Below are 13,947 nucleotides of genomic sequence, written 5' to 3'. Positions count from 1 at the left end.
AGACATCTACAGTTGCTAAGGCAGTTACTAGGGCGCAGCACTTCACAGCAAAAAACCAACATAAAATCTGAATGGTCCATATTTCCTTCAGGGAAGAAGGAAAACAATGTCCATAAAGGATTAAAAAAATAATAATAAAGAAGCATGACTATTTCTTCCAGAGTGGGCGACCCACAAGCTCAAATGGTCCTAAGTGCTTAGCAACTTGCATTTCCTAATAAAATGCAGAACTGCCTTGACTGTACAAAGCAATCACGGTGAAAAGACTTCTTTGAACTCCTCAGTGGAAAGAAGAGGTGTTCAGATTTTCAGGTAAGGTACAGTGCTTTGTCCCTCTGCATGCCCCTGTTGGAGAAAAAACAGCTGCTGTTAGAAGACAACTGTGGTACAGGTGACAGGTAGGGAGGGGGTGCCTGGGAATTGCTGATTCTGGCCTGTGGGATGGGCTTGCACCCTGGGAGAGGTCACAGGGAATTAGAGCCAACGGCAGTCTAAAGGAATTTGTTCTCAGAAGGGCTGGAAGATAGTTTGCAGTGTTCTGCAGCGATGTCTTGGGCCTTCCTTAAGGAGCAACCATGACAGCTTATACTTTGGAAGCAGGGATAGACACACGGACTAGGGCGCATGCTATGAGCGCTCATAACCAGCAGGTGGCGATGGCTGGCCGCTTACCCGCTACTGCAGTAGTCATTCCAGTCCACAGGCTGGGGGGCAGGGTTTCTGCACCCAGAGCGCACATACTCCATTGCTTGGGTGACAACTTGGGCGGCTGTAGATGTAGGATTGATAATAGTCTGATAATCGGGTTGAAGAGTAAATCCCTGAAAGAGAAAAAAAAAGCAAGTTTTTTTTTAAAAAAGGTCAAAGTCCCCTTTTAAGAAGAAAAGCACCTAAATATTTATACTTTCTTTGCAAACACTCCAGGCCTTCTTGGTTTAGTCTCTGCAAGGCAGAGCCTATTGAAGGGCCCAGAAAACTTAAAATAAAGGTAGAACAGAGATGCTCACAACTCCATTCATCTTACCTTTCCTTCGTTTAATCATGTGTCAGAAAACCTTCCATTGTACTCTTGAGCAGATAAATTGAATTGAGAAACAATTTAAAATATAGAGAAGCTAACTCAATCAAAACAAAGGAAGAAAAGTGCTTAAGCCCCTCAAAGTTTATGTTTTCTATTAAACCTAAGGATACATTAATAGTTAATCCCCAGAATATGCAACAGAATCTTTTCTGAAGGATGCAGGCAGCAGGTGGCTGAGTGTTTTATTAGACTACACCTATTCACATATTGTTCTCAAAACCCTTTTTCTTCATTCAATCACAAAGGGACCATCTGCTTCTTCTTTTATTTGTGTTTCTCTCTTTGCTAAAAAATTTCAACCAAAGCTTTTTTTTTTTTTTTTTTTTTTTTTACAGTTGATGGACTAATACAAGGGAAAGAAATGCAAAACTAGTTGCCATTCGAAAACACAGAGAGGGAAAAGTGTAACAGAGCAAACATTTTTTAATTGAAAAGTCTATTAACTGGCAAACAGGAATCAGACTTCAGGAAGATTCTTTTAATTCACCAGTATGGTCAAGTGTTGACTTTTAATCCTAGCAAAGCTATTAAAAATTCAAGGACAGAATCTCTGAAGTATATAGCTATATCTGGTAAACAGAAAGCATTATACACAAAGATTTATTTTTAGCTTATCTGGTGGATTCAAGAGCAGCATAAGCAAGCTTTGCTGGAAGTGACCCAAAAACACAACTTAATTAATCTTGTGGTTGTCTCTGCAGCAGATTCCATCCATGGCTTTTAAACACCAAGAACTCAAGAGATTTAAAAATGAGCCATTCTCTATTTTCTTGGAGGAAGCTTTTGAGGACAGATTGTTGAATTTTTACTTTTCCTAAGTGCAGCAGATAATCAGAGGATTGATTCTGAACCAAGGTCCTTTCCTTACTTAGACTTTTGTTTATGTTTGGGTATATCCTGTGTAAATTGAGTTGAAGAAAATAAATGCCTACTAGCAACTGTCCTCAATTCTCAATATTGGACTTAAGATATTAATTTACTTTCCATTTAAACGTTAAAGACTTCAAACCAAGGTCCACACTCACTTCCACCCACAATGTAGAGAAAGACAAAACTGATGGCTGGGAACAATGGAAAAGTGGAACAGTCCGCTGCTAGATACTGCCTATGGTTCAAGCTGTCTTTCACATGAAAAGTGAGAGTTCTAACTGGTCATTTTGATGCCCAGTTCTTTCTAGCAGAATTCCTCATTCTCTACACCTGCCCAGATTTCCAACATGGAAAGAGTCTCCTTGGCTTTAACGGCATGTCCTCATTTCCTCGTGGTCCTGCCCTATTGTCCAGCTCTCTGGGCATCGTTCCCACGTGTCTGGTGTGCTGCAGGGAAGGGCGGGAGAAGGCTCATGCAGACACCCAGAGTAACTGCCCTCCCTCCCTAAGTGCTGTGGTGAGGACTCTGAGATCAGAGGGCGCTTGAAGCACTGACTGGATATTCTCAGGACCTGGCCCATAGCAGCAACTCAATAAATATTACTTTTCAATAAATAAAGTTTAGTATCAACGATTTGATGTTACTGTTGGAAAGGCACAGCGTGGATAAATGTGTAAATGCCAGGGCTTTTCTATCTTTTTAATGTAAAGTTCTCCATATTGAATTTTACACAATGGACAAAATATAGCCTAAAAGCAAACAAGTTTTAAAACAAAGAGTAGTTGAAAAGATCTGCAGTTAGTTGAAGGGAGGAAACAGGAAAAACCAGCTTGTGGGCGCGCGTGCGCGCATGCACACACACACACACACACACACACACACACACTGCATACCGCCATCTGAAGATGTTCCTTAAAGTTGGGTGAGAGACTATCAGACAAACATTATTTGTTTGTTTATTTATATATTTATATTTTTTATTGTTTTGCGAGTCTAGGGATGGAATCCAAGGGCATTCGAACTCTGAGCTACATCCCAGTCCTGTTTTTTATTCTTTATTTTGAAACAGGGTCTCATTAAGTTGTGGAGGGCCTCACTAAACAGCTGAGCAAACCGCAATCCTCTGGTCTCAGCCTCCCGAATGCTGAGATTACAAATGTGTGCCACCATGCTCGGCTCAAACATTATATTTTAGGTTATTAGTTTAGGATTAAATGCGTGCCATCAGTTTATAAAATCAGTATCATATATTATATACAAAGTTGAAAGATTTAAAATTCAGCTAATGTGTCTAAATTTAAGCAAAGCACTAATACCCAAATAACCAAGGACCAGGAAGTGTACAGGTAAGGCCTGAAGCAACATTATTTAACACGATTTTACTTTCAAGCTAGAAAAGGAAGCATCATTCTGAACACTAAATGATTTTGAGGTCAGGCATAGAGTTAAGTACATTTTTATTCTTGATGTCAATAGGAAACAACTATGATGATATATATATTTTTGAAAAATATTTGCTTAGCTGTCTAATTAGACAAGACTGAATACTTTGCATTTTAATGCTCAGGAGAAAAATCACCAACTGTTTTGTAGCATGCCTGGAATTTTAAATTTCATTTTCTGGTGCCAGATTGAAATAAAAATAGGAAACATGATAAAGATTAATTTGATGTCAGAAGGGACATTTGCTCTTTAATTAGATTTCTGTAGCTGTAGTGGTTTTGTTGTGCCACCACAGCAAGTCCAAAAGAGCCTGTATCACAACCCAACCGTGGTCCTCGTAGCCACACTTTGCTGGGAACTAATTTCATTTCCTGCCTGTCTGGAGAGGTATTTTCAACAGCCATCAATGTTTTTGTCTTCACAACTGATTTATTCATCAATCTCAATGTGATTTTTTTAAAACTTTTAAATTACACCCAAATCCTAAAGCAGCTGTTTATTACACAAGGAAATTGAAAATCTGTCTGTGTGATATCATACAAAGATTTTTTTTTCTTAAGGTTATAAAGGAAGTTGACAGATATTAATGATTTTTTTCTCTTGACCTCATTCGCAGCAGAGTGAGCAGAAAAAACAGGATGGAAACTGGACCCCCCAAAACAGGTTATGGGTTCAGGATATAAACTATAATTCTAGAATAAAAACATGAAACTATTATTTTGGAGAATATATTAATTTTTTCAAAAGGATAATAAAATATCTAATATAATACTGAAATATGAGAAATTCTTTTAAAAATACAGTAACCATCAACTTTCTCCTTCCTTCCTCTCTCCTTCCTTTCCTCCCCTACTGCCTCTCCTACTCTTTCTTCCTTCCATCCCTTTCTTCCTGCCTCCTTTCTTTTCTTTTCCTTTTCTTTCCCTTTCTTTTTTCCCCTTTTCTTTCCCTTTCCTTTCCTTCCTCCCCTCCCTTTTCTCTTTTCCCTTTCTTTCCCTTTTCATTTATGTGTGTTTAAAAATGGGAAACATGCCGGGCGTGGTGCCGCACGCTTGTAATCCCTGCGCTTGGGAGGCAGAGACAGGAAGATCACGCAGGTTCGAAGCCAGCCGCGCGCGCTGGCTCAGGAGACCCTGTTTCCAAATAAAAATGTAAAAATAGGTCTGGGAGTGTAGCCCGGAGGTAGAAGGGCTTCCAGGAACCCCAGTACCACCCCCCCAAAAAAAAAAAAATGGAAAACATGGGCCCCATGCTAGGAAGCAAAAATCTGCAGGACAAGGATGGTCTGGATAATGACTCTGGCAGGTCAGATTTTATCCTCAACTTGGGTCTGCATCTACAGGCTACATTCTCCCTGATGATGTGAGCTTTGGCTGGACAGGCAGCGGTGACGGTAGTAACTTAAGTGACACCAAGGGCTGATGGACTCTTTGACCTTGACTTTGAGATGGTCAGCTCACAGGGGCTGCCGGTCGCTGTCATCTGTGGGGTCCTTCTCCAGGTCCCTGCCCAGGACTCTGACCTTTCCCCCCTCACTCCTTCCTTTTCACCTGCTTGCCACTGGTCTGTCCATTTCCTGGGGAGGACGCTTCTCCCCAGCTTGGTTGCCCAGCTTGGAACCCCTCTGTCTGGACCCAGCTCTCTACAGAAATGTCCCCTACACCCTGCCCACCTTCCAATATTTAGGAGCAGTATCCCTGCTCTTCTTATCCTTGAGGTCTTTGTGCCAGCCCTCAGCAGGAGCCTCCCTGTCTATCCTACTAAAGGTCCTGCCTTCTCTAGTCCCCCCACCCCTGAAGTCTGTCTTATTATTTTTAGTGGGATCTTCATTACTTATCACTACGGCCACCCCACTCCCCGACTATAAAAGGTCCAGGGTCTCATTCTCTATGTTCCGTTATCACTTAGGATCCAAAGCCTAGCCAGTGCTTGGCACATGTCAGGGGCTCACTTAATATATATTAAATCAATTACAATTTTAAAGACTTCCAAGGAATTACGATCTAATGTGCAACTCTTTATAACAGTTCATCACTTAACTACTCATTTGTTTTTCAACCATGATTTTACTGACTGACCTACATGATTAAGGCACTGTTAAATAATTTTAGTCAAGGTAGTCTCTGGGGCTGTTTATTCTCCATTTGAATTCCTCACGTTTTGTCTTTTATTATCAATGTAAATTAAAATCACACTTTAGTATCAGAACACTTTAGTATCATCACACTTTAGTATCAGAATACACTGACAAAACTGAATTAAAGATTGGTAAGTACCATGTTCAATGTAATATGTTCTTTTTCACTTTTATTTTTCCTATTTAGCTGAGATTCTGATTAGAAGAGAAAACTTCTTTAATTTTTATATGTGGACTAACATAAGTCTGAAATCTCTAAAAATTCTTTAGAATCACTGACAGCTCAAGTAAGGTGTTAGCATAAATAAAAAAAAGGACTCATTTCTGAGAGCACAAAACAACTACAGGACTCCCCTGCAGATAGAACTCTAGCCCTTAGCTTGGTGAGGGTGCTGCACTTGTAGACTCTTTCCTGTGGGAAGAAAGAGCCCTGAAGTTCAGCAGTGTGAGCAGCACCTGGTCCCTGATCCTCGAAGCACCTTTCACCCACTAAAGGTGACGGCCCTTGAACTATTAGTTCTTCATGCTATAGTATTGGTTCATTAAAATACAAAGACATTGCCGGGCGTGGTGGCGCACGCTTGTAATCCCCGCGCTTGGGAGGCAGAGACAGGAGGATCGCGCAGGTTCGAAGCCAGTCGTGCCCGCTGGCTTAGGAGACCCTGTTTCCAAATAAAAAAAATGTAAAAATAGGTCTGGGAGTGTAGCCCAGAGGTAGAAGGGCTTCCAGGAACCCCAGTACCACACATACACACACAAAAATACAAAGACATTCAGGAGTGTCCCATCTAGTGATGTCTTATGGGAAAGAAGGGTGGAAATGTGACCCTCTGAATATCACTTGGTCACATGCACCACTGTGGACAAGGTAGGAAGGGTGGAAACAGCTTTCCATGGTTTTCTTCCTTGCAGTTCAACAACTGGCCTGCTAAAATTAGGTAAGAAACTCAGAACTTCACACCCATGCTTAAAATCAAGGATGACTTCAGGAAGAAGATGAGTCCTTTTGCTCACAATGAAAAATTTGATCTCACAAGTAACCAGAACTGAAAGACCTTCCAAATTCTTAGGAGAAACAGATATTCTCATACGAAACATGAGTTTAGTTCCTATACTATATAAAAAAAAAATTCAGAGTGAAGGCAGCAAGCCTAGCATTTAACAAAAGCGACTTCGGATAAATGAAGAGGTAGACCAGTAGAATAGTGGAATGGGATTGAGAGAGAAGTGAGGTGGGAAAAAGAAGCTTGAGGAAGGAAACTGTTCAAGTAATGTTATGTCCATATATGGAGGTGTCACTACCAATGTCAGCAGCATGTACAGGGAGGGAGGAAGGGGAAATGGAGTGGGATGTAAAAGCAAATACACCAAGTGCTGTGTGCATGTATGAAGGTATTGCTTTGGATTTCACTGTGATCTATATTTACAATGCATGAATAAAATTGTATATACTTACATATATACGTATTACAGTGAACCATTAAAATATCGATAAATCAACAGTATATATGTATGTATGGTGTGTATATATTTGCACCAATGAATACACACACACATCCAGGCTCTGATTTCTGAACAATCTGTGTTTGATTCCAGCTCTGAGATTGTGAGTATATTATTTGACTCTGTTAAGACTTTGTTTCCTCATCTGTAAAATGAGGATAATCCCAGGACCTGCACTGTGTGTTTTCTGAGAGTTAAAGATGAGAAGAAAGTATTAGGATATTAGGTTTGCTATTGTCAGCTCTCAGAAATGTTGTCTGTAATTTAACAATAAAAGTGGACCTGGGACTGCATATACTTGATTCCTCTTTCTGTTCTTTTCTCTCTTCCTTCCCCTGTCCAATTACACGTTAAATTTTTACAGAAATACAGATATCAATTCTATAGGAGCACTGTGTTTACGTATTTATTAGCTCTAAGGACACAAAGATAGCTGTATTATAAAAGTGACAATTGGATTTGCTATAATCTGTCATTTTTACTTTTATCTATTTTCTGAAACAACTTTCTGAGATTTTTTGGATATTTCATCCTCAGTTGAGTTTAGGTGGTTCTTAATTATCAAATTCTGAAATAAAATCCAAGTGATGATAAAATTGCCCTCAAATAATTTAAGGAATCAAGGAGTGAATAGAAAGGGTTCCAAACCTCTAGTGTCTACTAATTTTTACAGAAGCGATTTATCTGATTTTTAAATTAATTAATTAATTTGTGGTGCTGAGGCTCTACCTCTGAGTACCCACATATTCATTTTTATTGTTTTTTATACTTTTATTGGTTTATTGTAATTATGCACAATAATGAGGTTCAGAGTGATAGAAATAGGCACACACACAGCACTCGGTGTGTTTTCCTCCAGATCCCACCCTACTCCTTCCCCCTCCTGTACATATTATTGAGATTGGTATAGATAACTTCATATATATACATAGTATTATTTGAACTGTTTCCTCTATCAAATCTCCTCTTTTCAGATACCCATTTTTTTTTTCTGGTGGTACTGAGGTTCCTGGAAACCCTTCTACCTTTAGGCTACACTCCCAGACACCTATTTTTTATATTTTTATTTGGAAACAGAGTCTCTTAAGCCAGCGAGGCTGGCATCGAACCTGTGCAATCCACCTGTCTCCTGCTACCCAAGCGCGGGGATTACAAGCGTGTGCCACCACGCCCGGCCCAGATACCCATTTTTAAATAACACTCTGGTAAAAATTTTCAGTTCTTAGGATTCTCATGGTTCCATCAAATTTGTTTTGGGCCTGATTTCATTTTTTAGCATTTATTGGACTTCATAAGCATAACAATTAAGATGTTATTTCCAAACTACTTATTTTTTAATAATAGAGAATTCTCTATTTCAAAGAGATCTATAGCTTGTGGCATCTTAAAATAACAAAGATACTCAGGAAACAAGACTGAAGAAACATTCAAAAGATGAAGAAAAATGGATATCATGGGGGAAGGAAAAACCAGTGATTTTGAAAAGAAGCAACAGTCCCTGTGGGCATGGTATAATGCCACACACCCTCATCACTTGTAAATTGCATTCTTTGGAAAGCAGGTATTTGCGGAGTATCTTCAATTCTCTCTCCATTTAAACAGAAGAGAAAGATTTCCCCCACCCTTTGGTAGGTGAGCACCCCAGTACTTCAGAAGGGCCATGCTATTCATGCAGGCGTGGAGCTAGGGCACTTACTTGTGGCATGGTGGGCGAGTGTAAGGCGGTCTGGACCTGCATGGGGAGCTGGTTCCCGAGGGGTGGCTGCATGGCCAGCGGCTGGTGTTGCTGCATGCTGAGATGCTGGTGAAGAGGAGGGCTGATCTGGAGGGGAGGAGGGGGGGACACAGCCATGTTTGCTATGGAGACAGTCACTGGCATTTGGTTATTCGGCTTGGGCGCGATATTCCTGGGGAGACTGGGATGCATGGCAGTTAGGTGATGATTCATTCCTGGTTGTTGGTGGTAGTGGGAACTTAGGTACAGAGCTGAGTGGGCCTGGCTGGGCCCGTGGAACACCGACGGCTTGGAATTGATCAGCTGTGGAGGTTGAGACGTCTTCACATCGACAGGTTCGCTGTAACTCTGCGGAAGAAAGCAATGCGAGCAGAGTTAGGAGCTGGATCCACTGAGCGTTGCTGTGATGAGCACCATGCTTTGTGAGTTTACTCACGAACTTTCATGGGAATCAACACCATGACTATTCTTGAGTCTCTTCTAAGACCTTATTCCTCTCTCATTATTTTTTTAACATAACTTACACAAGACTGAGTTCAATTCTATATCTGTTATAAAATTTAAGACAATCTGTAGTGACAGTTTGTTCCTTTACCTAAATGCTAAGCTCTGACTTGCTGACTCTTGTCATCATCCAAAGATAAAAAAGATGGAAGGTAGGAACAAGGCCATCATTGCCTTAATGGGAAACAATACAGCTTACCTACAAAGTATTCAGTTCTATAGTTCTATTGATTATGTGCTTACTCTCCCCCTCTTTATAGTCTCAAAGAGCTTTGGTCCAGAAACTTTCACATAGAAACAAGGTTAGTTGGTAGAAATAGTAGGGTCAACAGATGTTATAAAATACCTTTCTGGAGTCATATAAAATTACATTAATATATCTTCAAAGTAACCAAAAAACTCATTTTGATTTTTTTAAAGTTGGTGATGAATTGTCCCCTATAATGAAGTGAACAAAAATAACCTCTCTTAGACTTTTTAGACTCAATCATAAATTAATATAATTTTGCCCTAAATTTTTGACACCTTCATACGGTCATTTCCTAATAATCTTTTAATTGACTTAAGAAACTAGACATTTCTGTGGAAGATGAAAAAACCCAAGATAAACCCTGTGGCATTTCTTTTCCGGCACGGACCTATCTTCTACTTTTGCTGAGAAGAAGAGAAGGATACAATACATGGTAAATGGTGGAACTAAGAGGGCAGAAAATCTGACTTTTCTCCTTCTGGAGAAAAAAAAAAGGTACTTTGTAGAAACGAGGTCTGGAGGATGCTTTGCCCTTATTCTGCGACCTGATGTCATGCTTGTTCATTCACAAGGTGGAGTGAGTTCCTTGTTGCTGACCACTGCAGGGACTCTTGCCCCATTAAGGCCTCTTTGTTGCTCCTGTGTGGGCTTCACCACCATCCACAGGCCCGAAGACAAACTCAAGCCTGCCAGCTGCATCAGCACAGGCTGGCCTACCATGTGGCAGCCAGGTGTGCACCTATCCAGGTGTGTGCCTATCCAGGTGTGTACCTATTCCCAGCAATGTAGGAGGAGGAAATGAAAGGCCTGGTGGGAGTGAGTGCTGCCCCTGTGTGCTGACAAGCAAGGTGGGAAGCTACCCCAGGGGATACACCCTTAGCTCCACATCCTGTGTCAATAGTGAGGACACACTTGACACTTGGGAAGGCCTACCATGCGATGAAAATCTAGTGTCCTTTGAGGCTCTGAATCTTTATGTAGAGCACATGATAAGGTGTCCCCAAAGTCCCCCAAACGGATCCTCTCATTGTGACATTTCTATCTGTGTCAATGTTCATGCAGCCTTTTGAAATAGGAATGGATGATGAGATTTACCGTCTTCTGTGTTAACATTAAAAATGTAAAAAATTGTTTACCTTCTACCCCTGTTTTTTTCTTTTGAGATATTGAGGATTGAACTCAGAGCCTCATGCACGTTAGGGAAGTACTCTACCACTGAGATACACTTCCGGCTCTTTTCATAAAAATGTTTAAAAAAAGACTTTAAACCAAAGAAGATTTATTTTTATCCCTAAAAAGTACTTTCAATAAAAAAGCTTTAAGTTGAATTTATTTTGCTTTCATTTAAAATTCTTATTGTTGGTATGTAAAATATTTAACAATAGAAGGGAAAAGTCAAATGGGTTAATTCAAGCTAGGTAAATACAGACTACTTCCACAGAATACCATGCACTGCAAATGATAATGCCTTCCAAACCATTTTATTTATGCCAAGAAGATTATGCATTTATTGTGTGTCGGTGTGTTTAAGTCATCTGGGAAAGTGTTTCTGTTGTGTTTGGATTAACTCTCTTTTAGCCTTATGCAGAAGGGTCAATTTCATAGTTCATTATGGGCTGCATTAACATCTGGAAATTATATCTAATAAAAATTAATGCTTGTGGTTATATTTTAATTTTTGCCTTATAGTTGTGGTTTCAAATTTTAAAGGAATAAAAATAAGTCATGTTTCTGGTGATCAAAATTATGAAATGCATGTAATTATAAAATGTTTTCATTTTTATTTCTATGTATCTCTCCTTACTAGATAATGAGATAGTTATTGGCTATAGAAATGAAAATGTTGAGTTCAAAATAAACAATAAATTCAATTCTCTTGAATTCTCCTTTTTAACTAACAACCAGTAGTCGATCATATACAGAGATGATAGACAGAGACATAAGGTCATAGAAAAGAATAGATAGCAACCTAATTTGAGATACTTTATTGCCAACATTGTAATGGTTCTCTTTGCTCATGGATAATTAAACACAAGACATTTTCTCTGTCCTGTGATTTGCCATTTATTTGCTTCTCCATACTACAGCATATAAAGACTAGTGCCTCGAACCAATTTTGTAATAGTGGTAACTTTTAATCACTAGTACTAATATAAACTCAAATTTCCAAATATAATGATTTAGACAAAACTTTAATATAATTTTATATTGTATTACATAGAAGGAGGAAGAAAATTTAGGAAGTTAGATTTTTCCTTTTTATTTTCTAAATTGCCAAATGGTGCTCCCACATGAATTCTATCACTCTTCTCTCTCACAAAGATGTGCTGAATCTCCAAAGGGATCGTCTAATGCAGAGACTCAATCTCTGTAGTCTATGTATTAATCACAGTGAAATACATAGACCACACACTTTGTTGAATGAGTGAATGACAAACACCATTCCGCTTGCTGAGGGCACCTAGGTATAGCTTGAAAGCTACAGAATATGGGATCCATCTTTCCCTACTCTTAGCATGAGCCACGTCCTTCCTGAAGGATGAGGAATAACAGTTCTGCTGGATGGCTTTTGTGTTTTGAGGGCTCTGGGGTGGAGACACCAGCCAGAAAGCCTTCATGTTCCACACACACACAGAGCATGTGTGTCTCTATGGCAAAGTTCCTTACGTAGATGTGGAAAAGCCTGCTTCTAGCTTCACCTCTGATTCATAATAACCAGACTAACACTAGGACCTCTATTAATTACAGAGCTAATCTATTGTTTTAGAAGATAGGTAGAAGTAGTTCATTTTAAATAGCAGACTGCTATGAATTCATAATCTGATTAAAGGGTAATATGAACAAATCATAAATAAAATACTTTATCTGTCAACTTCTTCCAATTAAACTAGGAAAGCAAGACCACAAATTTGTGGCACAAATCAATTCTGCTGCCATTGAAAACCTCCATACCTAATGTTCATAAATTAAAACTATTTCTCCATACATACCAAAATAATATGAATTTTTGCCTACTTTCAAACATGTTCATTCACCACGTTTACATAGCAGCGTGAATCTTGTATCCATTATCTGACAAATGCGATTTTACCAGTGAAAACTGAAAAACAACCCTTGAGCTTGACATTTTCAGGGAAGGACAGTGCTCTTGTGAATTTCTAGGTATATCTTTCTTTCTATTTGCTTCTGGCCCACAGGTTCTGGAAGAGATTTTCTATGAGCAAAAGAGAGGGCAGTGACAATGGAAGCCTTTTGAGTCTTAGGGTACAGACTTCCTTTGTCCTGTGCAAAATGTACAAATGATACAACTCTATAAGCCTTAAGATACTTCTTATTAACCACGTTGATGATTATTCAAGATAATTTCCATCCCATTTCCTTGGTATAATGAAGATAATACTGTGCACTATATAAACGCCCACATTCTGGGATGATGTGTGCTATAAAAGTGAAAGACTGACAAAGTAATTGTTATTTAAAATAGCAAAGTATAAACACAAGGCATAAAACTCAGTGGAAGCAACAATATAGGAGTTGCTGAACCAAATCAAATTAACAGTCCATCTAATTTGATTCTTGTTTTCAGCACTGACCAATACTTGGTGCACTGGAAATTAAAAAAAAAAAATGCAGCTACTCAATTGTTCTTTGCTACTTCTGTAAGGAAAATTCTTCCTAGTCCTTGCAGGTGATTAACTTATACCCTGAAGCATGAGATTTTATTATCCTTAAATCACTCTCTGGGCTTACAGAGCTGTAAATTTTATGTTAAGAGTCATAAAATGATCCATCCAAATTGCAAATTCAGATTCAGTATTTGTCTCCACAGCTTTTCATGACATGAATTCTATAAGTTTATGTCATTCTGTAAAAAGAAATAATTTCTTAATTTGTTTCTAATACATTTTATGTGTGTATTTGTGTGTAGTACTAGGGAGTGAACCCAGAACATTCTGCTGCGAGCTACACCTCCAGCTCTTTTATTTGTTTGTGAAATAGGGTCTTGCTAGGTTGTTGAGAGTCTATCTGTGTCACTGAGGCTAGTTTTGAACCTGCCCTCCTCCTGTCTTGGCCTCCCAAGTCCTGAGATTACAGGCATGAGCCACCATTCTCACTCTGCCATTCTTTCAATTGAAACAGAACACTGGTTTTCTACAGAGAACTTTTTTAGATGAATTAAATATTGTCCAGTACTGTGTATTTTTTTTTATAGATCTAGAGATGGAACCTAGGGGCATTTGACCTCTGAGCCACACCCCCTGCCCTATTTTTATTCTTTTATTTTTTAAACAGTGTCTCATTAAGTTGCCGAGGGCCTCACTAAGTAGCTGAGGCTGTTTGCGAACCGCGATCCTCAGGTTTCAGCCTCCTGAATATGCTGGGATTAAAAGCCTGCACCACCACGCCCGGCTTGTACTGTGTA

At 39.3% G+C, this 13,947-nt stretch overlaps 1 protein-coding gene across 1 annotated transcript in view; it reads right to left on the bottom strand.

Annotated features, from left to right (window-relative positions):
• Nucleotides 1-308: 308 nt before the first annotated feature.
• The window catches only part of TOX (thymocyte selection associated high mobility group box), a gene marked incomplete at both ends in the record, with an annotated part of 310,566 nt that continues 296,927 nt past the window's right edge, over nt 309-13,947 (bottom strand). The window contains 3 exons of the mRNA XM_080695338.1: nt 309-345; nt 673-821; nt 8,732-9,118. Of these exons, the coding sequence (XP_080551464.1) occupies nt 309-345; nt 673-821; nt 8,732-9,118 (573 nt within the window). The remainder of the gene's footprint in view (nt 346-672; nt 822-8,731; nt 9,119-13,947) is intronic.

This window comes from Muscardinus avellanarius, assembly GCF_963383645.1.
Source record: "Muscardinus avellanarius genome assembly, chromosome: 4".
Taxonomy (NCBI): domain Eukaryota; kingdom Metazoa; phylum Chordata; class Mammalia; order Rodentia; family Gliridae; genus Muscardinus; species Muscardinus avellanarius.
Note: the sequence above shows the minus strand (reverse complement) of the source record. Positions and strands in the feature narration are given on the sequence as shown.